The sequence below is a fragment of the Tenrec ecaudatus genome, chromosome 18 (assembly GCF_050624435.1).
Source record: "Tenrec ecaudatus isolate mTenEca1 chromosome 18, mTenEca1.hap1, whole genome shotgun sequence".
NCBI lineage: Eukaryota > Metazoa > Chordata > Mammalia > Afrosoricida > Tenrecidae > Tenrec > Tenrec ecaudatus.
Genome location: NC_134547.1, coordinates 44,677,685 through 44,702,680, shown reverse-complemented (window position 1 = coordinate 44,702,680; position 24,996 = coordinate 44,677,685). Strand labels below are relative to the sequence as shown.

General features: G+C 42.7%; 1 protein-coding gene across 1 annotated transcript in view; it reads right to left on the bottom strand.

The window, feature by feature from the left end:
* FTO (FTO alpha-ketoglutarate dependent dioxygenase) overlaps nucleotides 1–24,996 on the bottom strand; it is a 451,554-nt gene that overhangs the window by 293,118 nt on the left and 133,440 nt on the right. The window contains exon 3 of the mRNA XM_075538030.1: nucleotides 12,706–13,336. Coding sequence (XP_075394145.1) covers nucleotides 12,706–13,336 — 631 coding nt within the window. The remainder of the gene's footprint in view (nucleotides 1–12,705; nucleotides 13,337–24,996) is intronic.

Sequence of the window (24,996 nt, the reverse complement as noted above, 5' to 3'; positions counted from 1 at the left end):
CTATCTGATAAACAGTTATTTATATATAATACATATTTGTATCAGAAAATACCAAAATGTGCAAAACTAGAGCACCATGAACCAAAAAAGAGCTCACAAAACATAATATTTTTTGCCTGCTTGCTATCTCCTTAGCAAATATGAATTACTTGCCAAATGAAAAAAAAGGTCAGATGACTTTGCCTAAAAATCCAAGCTTCTATCTACTCTTAAATTGAGCTGTCCTTTTGAGACAAGGCACGTATTCTCTGCTAGACACAGTCCCCAATAATCACTTTCCACATGCCGTTGTCCTTGCCTGGCCCCTACGGGCATCTCAAGTCTGTGAACCATGGTCAAGAGCAGGACTCTGCTCATAGATCATATTGGGTCCATTGCCTGTATTTGTACATTAAGTTTAAAGGGACACAGCCACACTCATCCACTGACGTACTGTCCCGGTCTGCTTTCACAGGTAATAAAAAGCAAGGCAGAGGAGTTGAGATACAGACAACAAAGCCCACAGAGCCGAAAGCATTTATTATCGGGCTCTTTACCTAAACCATTAGCAGCTTTGCTGAAAGTTTTAATGGTATAATATGATAAGAGCTGTCTATGGCACATAGTAGTGAGAGAGCTGAAACGGCACAAAAGGATAACGACGTAATGTAATTTAATCCTAGTGATATAATGTAGCTGAAATTAGCATATAACTCAAAGTGACTAATGCTAAACGACTTGATATCCAGATATGTTTTGAAAAGTAATACTGGTGTGAGAAATTGTATGCTTATATGCACTGTTCTCCAAGCATTCACACTACATGACTTCAGTGGGTTCTACGGCGAGCAGGAGTAGCAAATAAAACAAGAAAAACTAACAGCCAAAGAAGGTTTTTCATATGTCCCTCTTGGGTCAAATCAACGATCACTGAAGTTCTTGAAAAATAATGACATAGAAGCTGCAAGGACCACGGCAGTATGAATGCCTTGACTCTCCGTCTCCCCGGGTAGGTTAACAGGCCAGCTGCCCACTTTCTCCTCTGCCTTCCAAGGCAGTCCTGACCGAAAAACAAACAGACTGTCTTCAATTCAATCCCGACTCATCGTCAATGCAGACAGCAATTTCAATCAGTGCTTTCTGCAGCCTCCCATAATAAATCCAACCCCTTGAAATGTGCTCATAAGAAAGTTTTGTTGAGGGTTTTTTCTAACTTGAGCTGGATAGGGGCAGAGGAGGTTGTCTGTCTGAGAAAATTCTTTTATGGCTTAAGTATAGTGTTCCTCCCACAAGCACTTTCTCAATGAAATCAACTTATAATTATCTATAGCAACTGCAACTGTTTCTTACTCAGGCAACAGGCTCTTACTTGCCTTTAAACCTCAGGCACAGTGAAAGGATTGTAAGGGCCTCGGTGTGTGTGGTGTGCTCCCAGCACGCACTCGCCAAACTGTGAGAGCAGTAAAGGATGGGGAAAAAACACAAAAGGTATTTTCTGTGAAGGTGGAAATGACAATTCTAACCAAATAAAATACGTTGCAGTATTCTGTACTAAATTTAATCATTCTGTACCAAATTTAAATAATTATCATATTGTACACCAATCATCCCCCTTGATAGCTAAGTATATGTTATCATCTTACATTGGAAAATAGTTCTATTCTATTACTTATTATCTTAGCCAAAGGTTAAAAGTTCTAGAATGCCCAGCCCTGCAATTGTCTTCTCCATTCTCCATTCTCCATTCTCTGGACTTATTATGACTTATAGCTTCTGCCCTGCTCCTGACCATGGTTCAGATGCTTATATAAGATCCTTACGGTGGCTAAGCAGGTACCACATAATGTCTGGAGGGGCTCCTTAGGGATGTGTGTAGCAGGGAAACCCGTTACATGTAGAGCAACTTTGTACCCATGTTTTTGGGGCAGATAGTCAACTGATAAGTGGAGCGTATGGATGCCTTCCCTGCCATCAAGTCAAGTCCGACTCATATGACCTGACTATAGGTGTAGTGGTTAGGAGCGTGGCTGCCATCCATGTGGTCAGCTATTCAAAGCCACCAGCCTTACCTTGGAGAAAGACTGCGCTTTCTACTCCCGGAAACAGCACCCGTCTCAGAAAGCCACAGAGGGTCACTATGAGTCAGCATGGACTTGATGGCCATAGAATGGTTTTGGAGAATTGCCTATGTGGATTTCCCCCAGGCATGGGAAACCCTGTACATTATGACAGAAGCAGAAAGCCTCAGCTTTTTCTGCTGAATCACTGGTAGGTTTGAACTGCTGGCCTTGAGGTTAGCAACCCAATGCATATGCCACGACACCAGCAGGGTTCTGGTGATATAGTGGTTACATGTTGGGCTGGTAACCACAAGGTAAGCCATTCAAAACCTCCTACCCTGTCCTATTAGTATGCTAAGAGACAGAATTTTTGTTTTTTGGAAGGTGCTTTATTTTCCCAGTGGTGATCTGCATGCAACATTCCAGAGTCTCCAAGTAGAAATAATTCTATTTGGAAAAACAGAGGGAGAGAGAAGTGAAAGGTGAAGGCCGGAAATGGGGGAGAAACAGCATAGTGTGTGTAAGAACACTTGCAAATGCAAGAGCGCCCTGAAAATGAGATGGATGCTCAAGAGGAAAGGCCAGGTCATCGAGGGCTCTCTTAACCACGAGAGGGAATCTAGACTTGTGCAGAGGACTAACAGACTCTTTTCATAAGTAGGATCAGTATTTCAGAATGGTCCGTCTGGAAGCCATGACGCTTGATGCTCAGATTTGCCTCATTTTTTCTGGACAGGTTCTCAAAGTGATGGCCAATGAGTGCCACAAACTTGGAGAACATTTGAGAAGCACGATTAATGGGTTCTCCCTATGAAGGAAAAACTAACCAAGAAGAAAACCTTGCATCAAAGTCTATAACTTAAAAGTGGGTTCCTGGATCTGTTGTGAAACAAAGTGCTGCTGACAGCGAGCGAACGCTTGCCTCCCCAGTCGCTGCAGAGAGAAATGAGTGGCCTTCAGAAATGGGGAATTCAGAAAAGTTTGAAAAGGGGGAAATTAAATCATCTCATTCCAGAATCTATAACAAGAAGCTACTCTCGGATGCCTCGACACAATCTGTTCAGGACAAGCACAGCCCCCTGACACAGATAAAGTATAAACTTAATTTTAAGTTTGCTGGGATTTCAGGAGAAATATTGAAAACTCTTTACATGAAAGGCTAAAACCCTTCAACATGATGCCTGGCTCTGTGGAAAAAAAATTAAGGCATAAATATTCACAGACATAGGAGACCGTCATTACAACATGTTTCAGGGACTAGGAACGTGAAAAACATTGAAAATGGGAAAAGGGGCAAAAAAATGCTTTGGGGGCCTTCAGCTAACGCTTCAACATCATACATTACCTGATGTAAGCAGGAAACAAGAAACCTCTCACACAGGATGTCCTCCAAAGCAGAGCTTCTAACAAGTTGAGCTGCAATCTGAGGACAGCCTTGCAAAGCTGCAGAGAACGATGGAGACTGACAGGGAATCTCCATGTTACAAATATCCTAGAAAACCAGACCAGGGTTAATCAAACCCATCCATTAACCCTCTGCCATTGACTCACTTCCAACTCATAAGAACTCTACTTAGGGTTTGCAAGACTATCAATCTTTATAGGAGCAGATAACCTCATCTTTCTCCTATGGCATGGCTAATGAGTTTGAACCTCTGACCCTGCAGTTAGCAGTCCAATGCTTACCCAACGGCTCCACTATAATTTATCCAAAGAGGATGCTTATCTGGTCATTAGTTTTAGGCAAAGCTTTATCCAGTGTTGAAAGTCTACGTCCAAGATCCAGTTTCCCAGAGTCCATGAAAAAGAAAAAAGCTAGGCATCTGGAAACCTCCAGAGAAGAAAGCAGACTCAGTTGAAAAGAAGGAAAAGGGAAATAAAGTGGAAACAGATCATACTATTACATTCCTTAGCTTCATTTTCTTATCTATTATTGGCTTTTGAAAAATTGAAATATACATCATAAGCATATATTCACTGAACTGTCACAGTGAACACGATGCTAACTCAAGAACTAACATATGACCAGCATCGTAGAAATGCTCCCTTCTAATTCCCACTCCCTCCCAACTGCGACTGTCATCCTCACTTCCGCACACTGCATATTTTTTGACTAAGAATTGCTATTTCCGTGAGGCCTTGATTTGGATCTTGATCCTTCTTTGCATCTGCACATAAGGAACAATCCCTAAGCACTTATGATTCTTGAGGAGTCTGTGTTCTTAAAGTGCTTTGTGGCCACTGTCCAAAAACTTCTTGATCTCTTCCACTGCAATCTCTGTTTGGCATAAGGATTCTTTTTAAAAGCAAATCACAGATATCTTATGACCTAAACACACTTAATTTAAATATGGGTGCAATTGTCTTAATTCAAAGACCAGAGGTCAGGCTAGCTTCAAGTAGTGGGACACAATTAATGATAATTACATTCTATGTAAACATACAAAAGAGCAAGACCACTACTAACAGGAAAAAATTTAAAGTTGTAAGATTTTCTTAAAATGATCGTAACTTTTGACAGGTCTTTGAATAGCATTTTCATGAGCATGATACCTAAAATGATTGAACAAAGACATTCCAAAATTATAATTTATTTCTAATGAGATAATCAGAAGAAAGCATAGGTGTGTGTGTCAATAGAAAGTCAATAGATGATGCTAAAAAACAATACAAGGGGATTTTTCCTACCAAAAGAACTAGTCACATGAATGGAAAGTAAAATCGGTGACGAGGAGGGTGTAATAGGCCTAGTAGGGCTTGATCAAGGGCAATGTAATGGATAGGAATTACTGAAACCCAAATGAAGACTGAGCATGATAGTGGGACAAGAGGAAAGTCAAAGGAAATAGTGGAAAGAACTAGGAAGCAAGGAGCATTTTTAGAGGTCTAAATACAGGTATTACATATGAAAATATATTTATATATGATGATGGAGAAATAGATCTATGTGCATAGATTTATAAGTTTAGTATTCAGGTAGCAAATGGCCTCCACTCAATGCAACAACACTTTGTTCTATTAAACTAGCATTCCTTGATGCTCACCTTCCCGACACAATCGCTGAATACAAAGCGAGTGCATAAGCAAATGTGGTGAAGAAAGCTGATGGTGACCCGCTATCAAAAGATACAGCATCTGGGGTCTTAAAGGCTTGAAGATAAACAAGCAGCTATCCAGCTGAGAAGCAACTCAGCACACATGGAAGAGCACACCAGCCTGTGTGACCACGAGGTGTCAATGGGATCATGTATCAGGCATCAAAGAACAAAAAATCCTATCATGTGAATGAGAGGGACTGTGGAGTGGGAACCCAAAGTCCATCTGTAGGCAACTGGACATCATCTTACAGAAGGGTCGTGGGGAGGAGACGAGCCATTCAGGGTGTAGTGTAGAAATGATGAAGCATACAACTTTCCTCTAGTTTTTAAATGCTTCCTCTCCACTCACTATCATGATCCCAATTCTACCTTACAATCCTGGTTATATCAGAGGATGTACAGTGGTACAGACAGGAATTAGAAACACAGGGAATGCAGGACAGATGAACCCCTCAGGACCAGTGGTGAGAGTGGTGATACTGGAAGGGTGGAAGGAAGGTAGGGTAGAAAGGGGGAACCGATTATAAGAATCTACATATAACACCCTCCCTGGGGGATGGACAACAGAAAAGTGGGTGAAGGGAGACGTTGGACAATATAAGATATGACAAAAAGTAATTTATAAATTATCAAGGGTTCATGAGGGAAGGGAGGAGGGGAAATGAGGAACGGATACCAAGAGCTCAAGTAGAAAGAAAATGTTTTGAGAATGATGATGGTAACAAATGTACAAATGTGCTTGACACAATCAATAGATGGATATATGGATTGTGATAAGAGTTGTTCGAGCCCCAATAAAATGATTTTTTTAAAAGAATGGAAAGTATTGCCACTGGAGAAATGAAAAAGGATAAAAATGAGGCAGATAACTGTTATGTTTCTTAATAAACCTTAATAAATATTTGACTTATCAAACTTATATGACTCTCTAACTGTAATAAAACACGTATCAACACATTGGAGACATAAACACATACACATGTACTAAACACTGTTCTCAGCCAGTTGTCACCGTCAGGCGCAGTCAAGTTGTTTCTAACTCACAGCCATTCTACACGTAACAGAAAGTAACACGGCCCGGTCCTGCGGCATCCTCACAGTCACTCTTTAGGTGTGACATCCGTGGCAGTCACTGTGTCCGTGCATCGCTTCTAGGGTCTTTCACTGTTTTCCTGCTACTCTTCTTCACCAAGCACGCGGCCCTTCTCCAGGGACTGGCCTCTCCTGACCACAGACCCTGACACAGGACACAGGATGTCTCGTGGTCCTCCCTTCCCAGAGGCAATCTTCTAACAAAGACGTTGCTCTCCTGGCAGTCGGTGCACCTCTCTGCTTTCTTCACCAGCACCGTAATTCACACACACCGATTCCTCTCCAGTCTTCCTCCTTCCGTATTCAACTTTCACATGCGCGAGGCGGAAAATACCACGGACTGCACCATTAGTTTCAAACATGCCGGTGGTTGTGAGGGGTGCAAAAGGCGAGGCCAGTAGTTCGGAGTCACTAGCCATTGTGTGAGAGAGGAGGCTTTCTGCTCCGGCGAAGATGCACAGCCTAAGGAATCTTACAAGGGCTCACTGTGAGCTGGAGCCATCTTCCTTGCTAGATAGAAATTCCACAAAGGCTGGAACGTTGGGGTCTGTTTTGCTCACTGTTAACATTTAGTGCAGTATCTGAGCAAGTAGGTAATGCCCACCAACTATTCGTTAAATGGATGTAAATTTCCTGTGGGTTAGGGTTATATCCAAACAAGTTTTACTGAGCACTAAAAGTAACTTTAAAAATAACTGTCAAGACATGGCAAGACACAATGAAAACAGCATAGAGCAATGGGGGGAGGGTGTTGGGAGACTAAGAAAACACAGAATATTATATAACATTTTTTAATATTAGGAATGTTGCAAAACTTGAAACTAAAATTACAACCTAGCTTTTCATCCTATCCAAGATGAGATAAAAACATACAGCTACCCATTTCAAAATAAAAATTCAAGAATTATGGAAGAAAATTTCTCAATTGTATTCAACTTTTCCCAGAGGACATGAATTAACTGTGGAGTTCCAAGAAAATGACCATCAGGTCCCTACTTTTTCGGCGATCTCACATTCAACAGGAAACAAGGATTGGTCTTTGGTCATTTCGTGAATCTACTTAGCCCTTCATGGGAGAACAGGGAAACAGTGTCTCAGAATTTAAAGTACATACCAGTAGTTTAAAATTATAAGAATTGTTCTTTTATTTCCTTTGAAAGATAATGTCCAGAAAAGAAAAAAAAACGGTAACCAACAGTTCTTCTTTAAATAATATTCTGAAGAATATTCCAGCCAAAGAACAAGGTGTTGGACAGCATTAGACAATGTTTCTTTTATTGTGTTCCTTGCTAAAATTCATTTCTTTTATACCTAAGAGGAACAAGCAATTACCTGCAAATCTAGAACAGGAAAACCTTATTTACATATGGTTTCCCAAAGCCATTCCTTATTAAAAACTCTACCATTTCAGACTTCCTACTGGAGATATCAATTAACGAGAACTCCATGGGAAAGCCAATAAGCTTAGTATGTAGTGGGAGTAGCACAGATACTATACCAATCACTACTCAATGACCTCTACTCATGAAAATAAACCAAAGGAGATTAGTTGGCTCATCGTAAATCTCTGTGATGTTCTCACTGGGATAAGACATTGAGAGAAAAAGTCCTGAGAGACGTTAAGTTTCAATTTAATTTAATTTAGAAGTGTGAATCACTTCTGTCATCTGACCTGCCAGGGCATTTTACCCAAACCTCTCCCATGCACTACACATTCTCCAACTTATATTCCTGGCTCTTAAAATCACCAACTACGTGTCTTTGAGCAAGTCATCTCCCTTTCCTCGACCTCAGTGATTCTCATCTATAAAATGAGGGCCTTGCACTGGGTAATTTCAGAAGTTGCTTCCAAATCCAACATGCCATCATTTCTTAATTGTGGTCACAGGTACATGTCATCCCTCACCTCTGATCCCTAGATCAAGAGGGCATCTGGTTTACTACCTTTAGAGACCCTAAACGGTCTAGAACTCCTCACTGATCTTCTCTTTGCAAATGTACAACAAATATGTTCATGGACCCCAAAGCAGTACCAAAGAAAATCCACTGCCATTGAGTCAATACCAATTCACAGTGGCCCTATACAACAGAGTAGACCTGCCCTTTTTGAGTTTCTGAAGCCGGAAATCTGTACGGGAGCACACAGGCTCATCATTCCTGTGGAGCAACTGGTTTCATGACACATCTGACCTTGTGATCAGCAATTCACTGTACTTTCAGGGCTCCTTCACAGTCATCTGGACTTTCCAATCTGGTGGCGTAATGGTTCTGAACTGTACTGCGAACCACATTGTGAGCAGTTCAGAATCACCAGCCATTCTGAAGGGCATTCCGTAAAGAACTATGGTCTCAGAAACTCACGGGGCAGTTCTACCCTGTCTTCTACGGTCATTAAGAGCTCAGGACACGTGGAATCCAGGTACAGAAATGGGAGTAGCGATACCAGAAGGGTAGGAGGAAGATGGGGACAGTCGGATCAGAAGGGGTACCGATTGCATGGATCAACACGTAACCACACACCCTATCTGCAGGGAGAGGGACACCAGAAACCACGGGGGAATGGATGGTCGGTGCAAGGTATGAAAATAATAATAATTTAATATGGGGGTGGGGTGGTGAAGAGGAGCTGATACCAAGGGCTCAATCATAAGAGTCGGCATCAACTTGATGGCAGTGAGCTAGGATTCTCGGTTTGATTCCCCTCTTTGAGCTCTTCCCAACCACATTAACCCAGTGGCTCTCTTCAACTACTCCTACCTCAAGTCACCTACCACTTGACAGAAACACCTGCAGCAGAGGTCCCATGGACAGTATCGAACCTCAAATCATACAGAGACTAAGTTCCACCAATGTATTCTGATCATCTGAACGCGTGTGCTGGGAAGTCAGAGCAGACGCTGCGGGGAAGAAGAGTGGGCTGACCCAGCAACGCAGGGGCTGTCACAACCTGTCAGGACCTGCCCCTAAGAGCATGTGGAGGTTTCCTTTGTTCTCTCCAGCACATGGAAACTGACCCCTCCCAATTTTTCAATCCAGAGGCAGCTATATTGTATATATATATATATATATATAGTCTAGGTGTTAAACCAAAATGTCTGAATTCAAACCCTAGCTCTGTTAATTACCAGATAGATAAATAACATACCTCAGTTTCCTCATCCATACAATGGGAAATAATATCTAGCTCCTGGTGTTTCGGTAAAGATAGATGGAGTTAAAGCACACAAACCCTTCTCATGGTGCCTGGCACCCAGAAAGCACTCACCTGTGAGAGCGCACAGCATTGCCATTGTTATCGAAAGAGCTGGAGGGCAGGGGACAAAGACATCATTCTGTGCTTACAGATTAAAATACAGTAACTTGCTTCTCTTTAAGATAATTCCAGAGATCTTATCAACAATTTGAAAAAGCCCTGTGCTTTTGTGATTAAGTGCTCAGCTAGTAACTCAAAGGGGGTAGTTCAAACCCACCAACTTTGATCTAGGGCAGAAGGATGTGGCAGTCCAGGCCCTAGGCACTGGGATCTCTCAGAGGCAATTCCACTTTCTCCCATAGGGTTGGGTTGATTTTTTTGGCGTATGGTTGCCATGGATTGAAATGGACTTGGTGACAGTGGTTAACTGTCCAGCTGCTGATCCAAAGGTCAGTGGTTCAAACAACTGCCACTCTATGGGAGAATGATGAGGCAATCTGCTCCCATAGAAAGCATGGCCTTGGCAGTAGTTGGACAATTCTACTCTGTCCTATAGGGTCGCTATGAATGGGAATGGACTAGACAGTAATGGGTTTGGGGTTTTTAAAAATAGTTTTATCAGCAATTTACATTTGTAAACTCTATATCAGTCCTAACTACTCCCAGCCTAGAAACTATTCATTAAAAATTTAAACTCCTTTCTGGAAGATTTCTAGGTTTCCAAACCTGCTTGATCACCCACGCTCTGGCAGCACAATAGGACCATTAAACTGGAAGGTAGAGAGTAAGCAGGAGCACAATGACCCCTTTGTAGCAGTCTGTGCTATCACATACCACCACTTAGGTTTCTGAGGGCTGCCTCCTTAAGAAAGAACTAACAAACTCCATTGTTCCTTCACATCAGAGTTCTTGGATGTGATAGTCCTTAAATCCCTGGCAAGGTCTTATTAAAGATCAAAGGATCTCGGCTCTTTCCATTAGGACAGCATCAAATCCCTTCAAGCAACTTTCTTAGGTCAGCATCATTATTTGAGATGCCAGGGAGACTGGTGAAATTTCCACCCACTAAGCTTGTTCCTTGTTTGGGGCTAAAAATGCAAGGTGAAGTTAGAAAAGACATTAGCACTGTCCTCAGGAATGTTTTTTTTGAGATGGGAAAACGGTAAAAAATTTAAAGAGAATTATGAGATTTGTTTTAAGTCCTTTTCCCCAACCAGGTATTTAAGTAAGTAAACAAAGAAAACCCCAAATAAACGATGATCATTTAAAAAAATACAATGAAACAACTAAAGCCCACCCACTGCCATCAATCATAAGGATACACGAAAAAAAAAATACCCCATAGGGTTTCCAAGTCTGCAAATCTTTATAGAAGCAGACTGCCACATCTTTCTTCTACTGAGCAGCTGATGGATGCGAACCACAGACCTGCCAGTTAGTAACCGAGTGCTTAACCACTGCACTACCAAGATGCTCACACAATGCTGGTGATTCATGCAACCTGCCACATGAGGAAGCCGATTCATGGCATGAAGCAGGTGGCAAGGGTGAGCAGAGTATTTAGCGAGCACTATTACCGGAGGCGAGAACCTTGATGACTTAGTGGGTTACACATTGGGCGCTAACCACAAGGTCAGGACTTCCAAACAAGCGGCAGCTCTGCGGGAAACACAGGAAGCTTTCTATGCCGGGGCCCACTGTTCTACAGGGTCAGTGTGAGTCGAAATCGACTTATTAGCAATGAGGAAAAGAACCCAAGGAAGACGGAATGGGCCTTGCCTATCAAAATCTGCCTCCGGCTTTATAGGCAAGGCTTAAGGGGCTGACAGGAGAATGTGGGATCTTCTGGAGCACTCCGCTGTGAGATAGGCCTTCTGTTTCTCAGATTGGTCCCTTTGTTTGGAGGGACATGTCTGCAGTCCACCTGCAAGTACTCTCAGCAAGTTGTGTCTTTCAAATGGAAATGGATTCATTTCTAACTCCTAAAAGGAAACAGCATAGGTGTGTTCATTCATAATGCATTCTTCCAGAATGTCAAGGCTGAAGCAAAAGGGGAAAAGTACTGGCTGCCTCAGTGCAGCCCCAAGGGCTCTCTTAGAACACAGTGGTCCCTACAAGTTCCAGGTCAGCCACTGATGAGAATTCTGATTTTCTAAATATGTTTCCATTAAAAAAAAAAAAATGAAGGCAAACAGAAATGCTATAGCTCTCAAGTCAGTTTCAACTCGAATCCTATAGAAGTGCCCTATAGGGCTTCCAAGGCTATAAATCTACAGAAGCAGGCTGCTACATCTTTCTCCCAAGGAACAGCGGGTGGGTTAGAATCACTGACCTTTCAGTTAGCAGGTGAGTGTTTTTCCCGCCGAGCCACTAGGGCTCCTTATGCTTCCATAAACAAGCCAAACTGCTGAAAAGGTCAAAGAACCATACCACGTCTGTCTTGGGCTCCTGTGGTCAAATAATCAGGCAAAAACGAAAGTCTGCAACGGCCCTGTTGCCGTCAATAAGCTCATCTAACTGCCTTTTGGGGAGTCCTGTTCTGGAAAGCCTGGTCTTGTTTGCCTTCAAAAGTGGACTCCGACTTAAGCAACCTTATGGGAAAGGAGCAGATGCTGAGCACACAGACACTGAACAATGGAAGAAGGCTATTCCGGGTAGGCTACTAAAGATGTGGCCGTGGCATGGGTGCCTCTGATCTGGGATCCAAGGGAACCGGACTTCAGAAAATGTAAGCACATGTTTGCCAGAGCAAGAGTATTAGGTGTGAAACTGCCAAGCTCGCCGAGGGGCTAGAGAATGGGGGACTGACAGCTTACAGCGCCCACCACAAATTGCAGGAAGCCAAGAACAAGCCCACAGTTGACAAATCGCTCTCATAAAGACAGTGATGCCAACTGTAATAAAATATTTGGGCAGGGCTGGAAATGTGCACCTGTGGGAACCTGAAAGATATGACAGATTTTTGCATTTCCCGGCCCTTTATCAGCAAGTTAATTATAGCAACTGTGCGATCTAACTCGGAGGTTAGAGAAAGGCAGCCAGCGGTATGAAACCAAGATGTTGCTCTCCTGGGCATGGGAAAGACAGATTGACAGCAGCGTGTACATGCAAACGTATTCCTAGTCTGGCTGGAGTGGAACAACGAGCCAGAGAGCACAGCCTACAAAGGATACATCACACACACACACACACACACACACACGCACACACGTATTTCTCCAAAGCTCCAACAACTTCGGTCTCCTTCCGTTCAGCCCCGCTTCTTTCCCAGAGCACACGTTACCTTCGCAGTTGTAATTGTACACGGCCACTGCTGATTTTTCCACCAGATTCTCATCATGATGCCAGCTGACCGCCATGTTCCCCATGCCAAAATACGGCTCTTCTTTCAGGTAGGACATTTTCTGAGGATCCATGAAATTCAACAAAGTTACATTGTATGCTGCTCTGCAATTATAGTCCACTTCTTCTTGTCGGTCAAAGGATGGCCCCAAACCAAGCCTGGGGTAATCTGGCGCTATGTACACGGGCAGGGCATCATCCACCCCAGCTTTCTCTTTGGACGTGAGTTCTTCCAACGCCTGGATGGTCTCCATCTGCAGATAGCCATTGAGCTTGAGGAAGGTTTGACAGGCAGCGCCGATTTCATCCTTGGTGTAGTTTGCAATGGAACCATTCACTGGCCAGGGGATTGTGAAGAGCCTGGTGTTCAAGTACTTGTAGGTGTAGCCTGGATTCCCAATGAGGATGCGCGACACTGGAGTGAGCAAATCTTTGCCTTGGATCCTAACCAGGTCCCGGAACAGGCAGCCATGCTTATGCAGGGTCAGAAAGGCTTCTTGCACCTCCTTATGGAGTTCCTCGGGTACACTGTCAGCTTCCCGGAAAACGAGTTTCGGGTATTTCAGTTGCCACTAAAACAAAACCAAAGCAAACAGAGAGTTACAAAGCTCATGGTTTCTAAGGGCGGGTTTCTCTCTAAGCACTATAAAGAAAAAACTATAAGTAGCATTGCTAAACTGGACTTACATCTTCTCACTCAAAAATAGAAGAAAAAGTAAATAGAACAAATGTCACCAAATTCTCCAGGCAAGATGTTCAAGTCCCAGGACAAACTACTAACACTCGTTAATAGCAACAAAACAGTAATGAGAGTTTGGGCTTTGATCTCCCGGCTTACCGCTCTTAGGCTTTCCCCGCCCCTCAATCCGTCTTCTATCCTTTGACCTCCCAGCAAATACAGTTTCACTCGTCAACAGTTCACCAACATTTATGGAATATCTTATTATTTAACACGTTTTAATTCCCCTAGAATCCATATTTCTGGTGGGCCCATGTGGTTGGGGTAGCTGGCCAAGGCCATTGCCCATTAAATGCCCTTTTGAAACTTGAATCTGAAGAAACTGATGCCTTGAAGTCACCTTGGAGTCAAATCATGGTCAACAGTGTTTCCCAAAGTCTGCAACGTAGCCCCTGGGGGGACACTGGGGTGATACCGGGGCTGCAAAAGCAGGTGCCAACACTGCAAACGTTTCTCGTTGCCAATGGGACGATGAATAATTTTTTTTTTTCTGAAAAGGGGCTGGTAGGCCAAATGGGTTTGTTCTGTGGTCTAGACCTGGGGTCGGCAAACTTCAGCTTGCAAGCCATATTCAGCTCTTCTTTATATACATGTGGCTTTGAAGTAAAACGGGTTTTTGTGTTTAAAGGATACTACTCAGATAATAGTGATTTCTATTCCGATAATTCAGGTGATTTCATTGGTTTGTAAAAATATATTTTGAGCTCTCAAATAATTTTCAAATTTGGGAGGGACCGGATTGGCCCTTCTGTCTGCTGGCTCCTGTCTAGAATCTAGGAAAAGTAGGACTGTTTTGTCCTGGGCGTTGTGTTTGTGTGAGGAGTCCACTCAGTTGTAGGTAACAAGACTCCAGAAGTCCGACTACAACTCTGTTTCGGATAAAACAGTAATTATTTTCATTGTTCTTCCACACAAAGTTGCATGAAGTCCTTGCTGACCATAAAGTGTCCCTTCTGGCCCGTTTATCTTGGCAATACTGTGAGATTAAGTATAAAATCTTAGGGGTTTTCCCAGCGTTTGAACATTTTTTTTAATTCTCTAGTCGAAATGCTACCCCAGGTGACAAATCATATGCAAATATAATCCAACCTATTTCTATTATTGGTTTAATATGATTTTTCTTCTAACACTGTATACCAAGCACTGTTCATTTTCATGTATTAACTCACTAATTCTCTAACAAGTCTTATGAGGGAGTCCTAGTATTATCTCTAGCGTACACATGCGAGTGCTGAGATACAGAGACATTTAAAACTTGCCCACGTCTCACAGTTGATAAAATATTAGAGGGAGAATCTGAACCCCCTGGGTGCTGGGGTGTAGCTCCAGAGCCCAAGTTCTCCTTAACTACGAGATTGGACTGTCTCCCAAATAGCAGGCTGCTTTCTGCTGCACCGTTTTTACTGAAAGGGAACTCACTTTCTCTTTGAAAGTTAGACACTAAATTCCACCAACGGACAAGCTGTGACAATTCTGTCACTCCTATATGACTAGTGCCAAGAATGCGCTCGTTAACTGTTGAATAAATGAATAAATGAGGTATTCTTTAGCAAGTCTAGAAAGTTGTAGCAATTGTACTGGTGTCATGAGAGGGGGACACTCTGATTCCCTACCGGCTGAAGGCACAGTGCTTAAGTGCTTGACTGCTAACAGAAACGGCAGCGGTTTGAATCCACCAGCCCCTCCATAGGAGGAAGATGAGGTCATTTGCATCCATAAAGCTTTAGAGCAGGGGTTCTCAATCTTCCTAATGCCGCGACCCTTTCACACAGTTCCTCATGTTGTAGTGACCCCCCAACCATAAAATTATTTTCATTGCTACATCATAACTCTCATTTTGCTATAGTTATGAATCGGGCGACCCCTGTGAAAGGATCCTTTGACCCCAAAAAGGGGTCATGACCCACAGGTTGAGAACCGCTGCTTTAGAGCCGTGGAGCTCTTAGGGTACAGTTCTACTCTGTCCTATAAGGTTGCTGTAAATTAAGCCAATTTGGTGACAAAGGCTTTATATAAAAAACAGAGTAGGACCATTTATTCTTTCCTACATGTTTTCCATTCATCATATGTTTGAGTATCTCTAAGCAGAGATACATTTCCTATTCTCACAGAGACATTTATAAATCAAGTAACTAAATAAGGAAAAGCAACCCCAAATCGTGCTTTAGTGCTAGGATAGAAATAAGCCTGAAGGAAGCTGTCATTAGAACAGAAAGGGCTTTCTAATGAGATGCAATTCTAGCTGGATCTTCAGGAAAGGAAGGCCTCGGCATGTGATGAGCCAGGAAAGAAAATTCCCAGGAAGAAAGTCAAAAAATACAGAGGTTAAGGACAGTGATTTCCCTGCCCGAGAACCAAGAGAAGTCAGAGTTTTACTAGAGCAGAAAAAACAGAGACAGAATGACATGAGGAAAAGAGGGACACAGCGTCCAGAGCAGGGCAGTCACATGAGGAACTGGGTTTGATTCTAAATGAACTGGAGGATTGCAAAGGGAGTAGAATCATCACAATGGCTCCCTGGTTTCTGTATTGAATAAATGAGTAAGCTGATTACTTTTCAAACTAAGGAAAACTGGTACAAAACAAGCACAGTGGGACGAATAGGGTGAAGCAAAGGGTTCTCCTTTGCAGAAATAACTCTGAAGATGCCATTATGCCCACTATGGGACAAGACATCTTCACTGAATCACAGCCCTACAGGGCGGCGACACTGGACACGCAGTGTGGCAATTCTATTCGATCTGATCCCACCACTTCGAGGCAAAACACTAAGGGAGTGCAACAGAACAGCAAGGGAACAGAGCAAGGAAGTCCCCAGGGAATACAAAAATAGATTTTGGGGCCAGGGCTTGGCGCCCCATCAGACTCAAATGGAAAACATTCCTACAGGCCAACAAACAGTCCTTGAACTAACTACAAGATTTTCTTTCGTGTTGTGTTTTGTCTTGCTTTTGTGCATGTTATTATCTCGGCAGGCTTATCTAAATAAGATAGACTGGATGAACAATCTGGTGGAGAAAACAAGGGAACTGACAGTTCCGGGGGGACATGGGAGAGGGGAGGTGGGGGTAAAGGAAGTGGTGTTAACAAACCCAGGGACAAGGGAACAAGTGATCCAAATCAGTGGTGAAGAGGTGTAGGAGGTCTGGTATGGCGTGACCAAGGGTAATGTAACCGAGAGAAATTACTGAAACCCAAATGAAGGCTGAACATGGTAGAAGGACAAGAGGAAAGTAAAAGGAAATAGAGGAAAGAGCTAGGAGACAAAGGGCATATATAGAGGTCCAAATAAAAGCATGTACATATGTAAATATATTTATATATGAGGATGGGGAAATAGATCTATGTGCATATATTTATAGGTTTAGTATTAAGGTAGCAGATGGACATTGGGCCTCCACTCAAGAAAGCCCTCATTGCAAGAATAACGTTGTTCTATTAAATTGGCATTCCATGATGTTCACCTTCCAGACATAATCGCTGAATACAAAGTGGGTGCATAAGCAAATGTGGTGAAGAAAGCTGATGGTGCCAAGCTATCAAAAGATATGGAGTCTGGGGTCTTAAAAGCTTGACGATAAATTAGTGGCCATCTAGGTCAGAAGCAACAAAGCCCACATGTAAGAAACACACCAGCTGGTGTGATCACAAGGTGTCGAAAGGATCAGGTATCAGGTATCATCAGAACAAAAAATCTTACCATAGTGAATGAGGGGGAGAGTGCAGAGTGGAGACCCAAAGCCCATTTGTAGGCCATTGAACACCCCTTTACGGAAGGGTCACGGGGAGGAGATGAACTAGTCAGGGTGCAGTGTAGCAATGATGAAACATACAACTTTCCTGTAGTTGTTAAATGCTTCCTCCCCTCCACTATCATGATCCCAATTCTACCTTACAAATGTGGCTAGACCAGATAGGTACAGATAGGAACTGGGAACACAGGGAAGGCAGGGCGGATGATCCCTTCAGGACCAATGGTGAGAATGGCAATACCGGGAGGGTGGAGGTAGGGAGGGGTGGAAAGGGGGAACCGATTATTAGGATCTATATATAAGCTCCTCCCTGGGGATGGACAACAGAAAAGTGGGTGAAAGGAGACATTGGACAGTGTGAGAAATGACAAAATACTGATTTATAAATTATCAAGTGTTCATGAGGGAGGGGAGAGCGGAGAGGGAGGGGAACAAATGAGGACCTGATGCCAGGGGCTTAAGTGGAGAGCAGATGAGGGCAATGAATGTACAAATGTGCTTTACACAATTGATGTATGTATGGATTGTGACAAGAGTTGCATGAGCCCCTAATAAAATGATTTTTTAAAAAGATGCTATTATGTTCTGTCACACAATGTTCTCTACTTTTGATTATATAATCTGTTTCAATGGCTACACAGAACTCACAGACAACATTTATGATGAAAGGTTTATTAAGGAAGTTAGATTACAATACAAGTAAGAACCCTTACAGAAGGGTCTTGGGAAAGAAACGAGCCAGTCAGGGTGCGATGTAGCAACGATGAAAAATACAACTTTCCTCTAGTTCCCAAATGCTTCTTCCCTCTCCCCTCCCCCACTATCATGATCCCAATTCTACCTTGCAAGTCTGTCTAGACCAGAGGATGTACACTGGTACAGATAGGAACTGGAAACACAGGGAATCCAGGACAGGTGATCCCTTCAGGATCAGTGGTGTGAGTGGAGATACTGAGAGGGTAGAGGGAGGGTGGGTTGGAAAGGGGGAACCGATTACAAGCATCTACGTGTGACCTCCTCCCTGGGGGAACGGACAACAGAAAAGTGGGTGAAGGGAGACATCGGACAGGTCAAGATATGACAAAATAATAATTTATAAATTATCAAGGGTTCATGAGGGATGGGGGAGGGGGGAGAGGGGAAAAATGAGGATCTGATGCCAGGCACTTAAATGGAGAGTAAATGTTTTTAGAATAATGAGGGCAATGAATGTACAAAAGTGCTTTTAACAACTGATGTATGTATGGATGGTGATGAGTTGTATAAGCCCCTAATAAAACGATTTAAAAAAATACAAGGAAGAAATTCTCAGCATACAGGATTCATCAGGACTTGTTACAAAGTACTTTCAGGGCTGCTAACAAATGCCCAAAGCCCATGCCACTCTGCTGTATGCCTAACACCAAAAGCATTCAGCTCAAGCTCCTGAGTCAGCAAACCCAAGTCCTTGACTTAAGTGCCCAGGAGCCCGCCACTCCAGAAAGACTCAGCCTGAAGGTTCTTGGCCCCACCTCTGTGGGTCAGCAAGTTGAGCTACCCGAATTAAGTGTCCAGAAGCACCCCATTCCACAGGCCAGACTCCTGTCCCAAAGTACTCAGCTTTACTTTCTCTGTGGGGTAAGAAGTCTGTTTCAAGCTCTGGCTCGTAGCGCTGCTGCTCCCCTGATGCTATTGATCTAGGTGGTTTACTGCACAGGGAGCTCTAGATGCAGTGGATGGGCTCTATTACTGGCTCTTGCTGGTAATGAGAACCTCCTGCTGCTTCTCAGATGCAGGAGCTCATTTCATACACAGCAGGATGGATGGCATGCCAATGAGTCTGGTTTACCGCGACTCATAGGGGAATCTTATCAATATCCTCCTCTACCTTCTTTGCAGGAAAAGGTCTTTGGATGGGAGTGAAGGACATTGGCTAGATGAGTCACATGAAAGGATGAGCTAGGTCAAGTGCCAAGAAGAGCTGAAGTGAGATGGGATGGAGATTATGCACTAGATTTGGAAATCGTCAATGACGAGAGCAATTTCAGCAGAGTGGTAGGAAGTGAGTAGGCTGGAGACAGACAGATGAGGACACAGAGATAGTACGTATTCAAGTGTCTTTGACTTGGCTATGAAGGAGAATGGACTATCAGAGTTTTCAAGGAAGGAAAATGCTAGAGCAGATTATGATCACTGCATGTGTTTCGTGAGTCTGAAGAAGACTTTACAGATTGGTATCAGACATATGGGCTAATATCGGACTTATGGACTTGATCCAGACTGGGTTGGGATATGTCCTTAATGTAAAATTACTCTTTATATAATAAAGCTCTTTCTTATACACATATGTGTGTCTGTGAATTTGTTTCTCTAGTCAACACAGACGAACAAATATACATATGCCAATAAATGATGTGAGAGTAGTAATATCATATGATGTACATTTCAGAGGTGTTATATGCTGTAGGTGCCGGTAGTCAGTTTATACTCATGGACGTCCTTCGTGCACTCTTATTCTAATTCCACATGCAGTTAGGCCCTGTTGGAAGACTCAAATTCTCCAGCAGTATCTCTACAATGGCAATACAAATCAATTACCCCCCATCCCCAGAAAGCCGATTGTTAACTATTTAGTAACACGCACAGTGGTACTGGCAGAAGTATATGGTCAAAAACATTTGAGTAGGAAAAGGGGCACTTCGTATATTGGAATAGGCTGACATTTTAAAGTTGACAATGGGAGATAGAGAGATTTGGGAATATTTTGGGGGGAGTAAAACCTTTCATTTTCTCTTAGTCATTAGCTAAGAAAGTAGACTGGCCATTGGTGCTAATTGCCTACCATTTCTGGGCTCTCCACCCTTACTCACTCTTTAGGCCCAATCCAGAATTTGTTGGCACCCCCGTGTTAAATACAGCATGTGACTACTTATGGCTGCTGAAAAAGTGACTGCCACTTCTGGGTTGGAGCATGTCATTGCCAGTGAGACTCCTTTTTCCCTCCTTGGCATGGTAATCAACTAATGGCTACTTGGATCTGAGTTACTTTAATGATTAATTTAATGGTTACTGTCCCTACCAACCCACAGATGATAAGTAAAATGAACAAGAAATGGTGTTGTCTGTTATTACAGCATAATCGTGTCTATCCTGGCTCATCCAAAATGAGAGAGACATGTAAGGAAAGGGAAGAAAAATGGGATAGTCAGATCCCAATGAAGGAATTTACTTCCTTATGTAAGGACAATAGTTTTGCGCCTCCTTACCTCCCGCCATTGTCTATCTGAGGTGTGTGATCAATTTACAGTTACCAAGAGCAGAGTCATAGGACTGACCATCGTGGACGGTCTTTTAAGTATGAAGAGATCCAATGAGTAAAAATGATCTATTTCGCTGGCCCTCTACTTTACCAAGTATAGTCTGTATACCCTGGTGGTGCTGTCAGGTCAGGTAAGCACTGGATGGCTAACTTCAAGGTTGGTGGTTCAAATCTACCAGCAGCTCCATGGGAGAAAGATGAGGCTATTCTGTTCCCACTTACAGCCTCAGAAGCTCTATATAGGGTTTCTATGAGGCAAAATCAACTTGATGTCCCTGGGCATTGGTTAAATACCTCACTTGTCACAGTTGGAAAATAGAAACAATAATATCAATTGTCCTGTTTACATAGCTCATGAAGAAAATTCTGGAGCTATTAACAGTTAGTCTTATTTGATCACAAATTGATGCACTAAGGCCTCCCTCTGTTCTAACTGATCTACATCTGACCCAGCAGTGATGAAAGAGAAAATCCCTCAGCTCCAGCATTCTTCATAAGAAACTCGGTGGTATAATGGCTACCCTTTAAGGTGTTAACTACAAGGTAGGCAGTTTAAAACCACCAGCTGCTCCCTGGAAGGAAGACAAGGCTTTCTACTCCTGTAAAGAGTTACAGTCTCGGAAACCCACAGGGGCAGTTCCATCCTGTCCTATAGGGTCACTATGGCTCAGAATTGACCTGATGACAGCGAGGGTTTTTTTGGTTGTTGTTTTTTTGTTTTTTCTCCCATTGCTCTTTCCAGGAGCCCTCAAGGAAGGCGTTACTTTCTCATGAAAGCTTCCTTGAACCGTCACCCTCAAGTCAGTATCCTCATTATCATTCATCACACACCTCACTTACTTTTTAGAGGACTTATCAATTTCTAGCTTTACACTGGAATTATAATTTAAGAATCTGCCTAACAAGACTGTGAATGCTCCAAGGAGGTGGTGGTAGCAATTTTGTTTTCCAATAGACACCCAGCACTTGGCTCAATATCAATGCTCAGGATTCATTTCTAAGAATAAAATTCTGCAAACTGATAGAAAACAGAATTGTTCATTTTATTATTATTGTTGTTGAATATGGTTAAGCCAGGATATTTATGTGATATGCATATAATCTGTGCTAAAAAGTTGTAATGACTGACTAAAAATGAGCAAAACAACAAACCACTTCAATAATTTCTACTTGTACAAACTCAGTGACACTGACTACACACTTTGAGTTGTGCAGTCATTCTCACCTTGCGTCTCTGCATTGCTTCTCTCCTGTTAAAAGAAACGTACTGCAGCTTCCTATTTACCATATATACTCAAGTATAAGCCGACCCGAATATCAGCCAAGGCACCTAAGTTTACCACAAAAACTGCATTAAAAATGTGCTGAAAAACTCGGCTTATACATGAGTATATATGGTAATCTTGCTAAGGGGCATTGAAGTTTGATGCCCTGGAAGATTCTCAAAGAGGATATATTTTTACTAGTTAAGAATAGTTCCTTTACTAATTCAGCAAAACTAGTTAAGCAAAACTTGGTTGTTGTTTTTTTTTTTAATACGACTTCAGAAAATAATTTTGGTTAAAAGTTTAAAGAATATCTCAAGCAATAGTTTCAGGGGTCCATTCAGTTTTTATAGCTCCAGAAAATCCAGTGCTCATGAAAATAGGAAATTCTGGTCTATATTTTCCCCTTTTGATCAAGATTCTTCCCGATAGCAGTTTGCACTATAGTAGTCATATATTTTCTATGAAAGTTTACTGGTAAAATGCTTGAAACTTGGTAGCCATGCCAAGACTAATGAGCTAACCAATGATAGGGACCCTCACTGCGAGAAAGACACTGAGCCAATTCCCAAACATTCTCTTAAAGTCTCGACCCAGGCCTTGCTACTGCTATCAGAATCAGTCCTGTTCACACATGTGGTTTGCTGCAAAGTTTGTTCATTCATTCACTCAAACGTTCGTTACTGATTTATTTACCATTTACGGAATAGTATGTACCAGGAACTATTTAAAGTGCCCTAGATCCAATGATAAAAATACAATGGATCTTTCAAAACAGCTTACAGTTTAACTATAGGACAAAAATATAAAACAGTAGAGAAAAACTTAACATAACACAGGTATGAGCATTAAGGAGTCTTCCAAAAGGTTATCAAACAAGTCCGTTATCTATAATTCAATTTTTCCATGAACTTTTTAAATCCCTCATTATACTACTATGGGAGCAAAGAAGACATATTGAGCAAGGGGAAATCAAGAAAATTCTCATGCATTAGATCCATATTTATTGAGCACTGTAAAGGAAGCCCTTGGTGCTGAGACAACCAAAACGCAAACTTACCATCATTAAGACAATTCTAAACTCACCATCATTAAGACAATTCTGACTCATGGCATGATGTGATAAGGCAAAATAGAACTTCCCATTGGGTTTCCCAGGCTGTAAAGCTTTCAGGAGCATAAAGGCTCTTTTTTGCCCCACAGCGTAAGAGGAGTCTGACACAGAACCCAACATTGAGGCCAAGGACGAGAAGAGTGAGCAAAACTCTCCCAGAGCTCACAGCTGACAAGGGGAGCCAGACAATAAGCAAATACGTGCATACCACACATAGCACTTTAGCTGGTGCTGTGCGCTATGGAGAAAAATAAAGCCAAGCAAGGAGGGCTAGGGAGCGCTAGGCCAAGGGTAACTCTTTTATATAAGGCATCAGAAAAGGCCTCTCTTGATAAGGTGACAACTGAGCAGAGGAACCCAGGCAATGAGATGGCAAGCCTGTAGACCAATGAGGGCAGAGTTCCACCTGAGGACATATCAGATTGAAAGGCCTTGGGGCAGGAGTGTACTTGTTTTTCCTAGGATGAGCACGAAGGTCAGCGAATGGCGTGGGAGGAGGAATAAGAAAAGCAGGTGAGAAAACAGGTCCAGAGCCAAACCCTGGAGCGCTTTGTAGGAAAGGCTTGCGCTCTCAGATGAGACGCTACCAAGGAGTTTGGAGCAAAAATGCAATGAACAAGGTTCTTTGGAAAACCAATCTTGGTGCTATGTTCACAGAAGCCTAAAGGGAAGAAGCAGGGATACCACTTAGAAGCCTACTGGAACAGTTGGTTTTTGGTTTTTTTTTAAAGATGATGGTAGCTTTGGTCATCAGAGTCTGAATATGTTTCAGAAATTACAACAAATGGGATTTACTTTAATTTTCATAGAAAACATAGTATTTAAACAAGGATTTTGATGAAGAGTAAATATTCGCCAGACAGCAAAGGGAAGGAGGATACTGAAGATCCAAGAAATAGCAGGCACAAAGGCATGCAAGGAAGGTAGGGCAGAGCCAAGTCAAAATGGAGCAAGAAACCTGGTTTGACAGGCATTTAAGGTTGTACACCGTCTTAGGCAACGGACAGAGAGGAGAGCGGAAGCACAGCTGGGCTCGTGTAAGGCTCTCTCGTCAATGGTCTTAGAGAGAGCACTCAGAGAGGGCAGAAAGAGCGTCTGTTAAAGTTGAAACTGCATAGATGGAAGGTGATCATTGAGGGCCTGAACTTAGAGCACGGCGACGGGACTAGAAAATAAAAACACCTAGATTCTAAAAATAAAAACGTGATAGATTCTAGAGAGGTCTAATTGCTAGGGGCTAGTGATAGGCTGAAAGGAGTCCTGGTGACATACCTATATACTCAAGTCTAAGCCAACCTGAATGCCTGCTGAGGCACCTAATTTTACCACAGAAACTGCAGTAAAAATGTGCTGAAAAACTCGGCTTATACTCAAGTATAGACATACAGTAGTTCAAAAACACCAGCTGCTCCTTCAGGGAAAGATGAAGCTTTCCACACCCCTAACATTTAGTCTCAGAAACTCACAGGGGGCACTTCCACCCTGTCCCACAGAGTGGCTGTGTGTCAGCATCGATTCAATGGCAGTGAGTTTGGTTTTCCAGTTTCGTGACTGACTGAAGAATTTCGTGGGCTTTGGGCTGATATCCTCAAGGGCAGCAGTTTAAACCTCCCAGGCTATCTGCTGGCGCAAAGATTTAGTCTGGGAACCCCTATATAGAGCTGTTTGAGTCAGAATCTATTTGATAGTTATATGGTTTGGGGTTTTTTTTGGGGGGGGGGGTGTTGGTTCTTTGAAGTCGGCACTGGCCGCGGGATGGAAGCAATGAGGATAAGTTGAGGATAACAAGGATTCTAATTTTAAGAAAAGGAAAAGGGAGGGCCACTAAAGAACAGAACACACAAGATCTTGTAAAACAGATCCCGACAAAAACACCAAGGACCTCCTGTAACACGTGTGCTCCATCTCCTCGGCCAGCTTAGAGTGGCAGAGGATAGCGGGCATGTAGGCCTGTACAGGAGGACTTGCTACTCTCTGAGCTCATCTTCTTCCACTCCTTCAACTCCAGCACTCTGCTCGAGATGTGTTGGTCTTTGTGCCACCTCAGGGTCTTTGTGCTTGCTG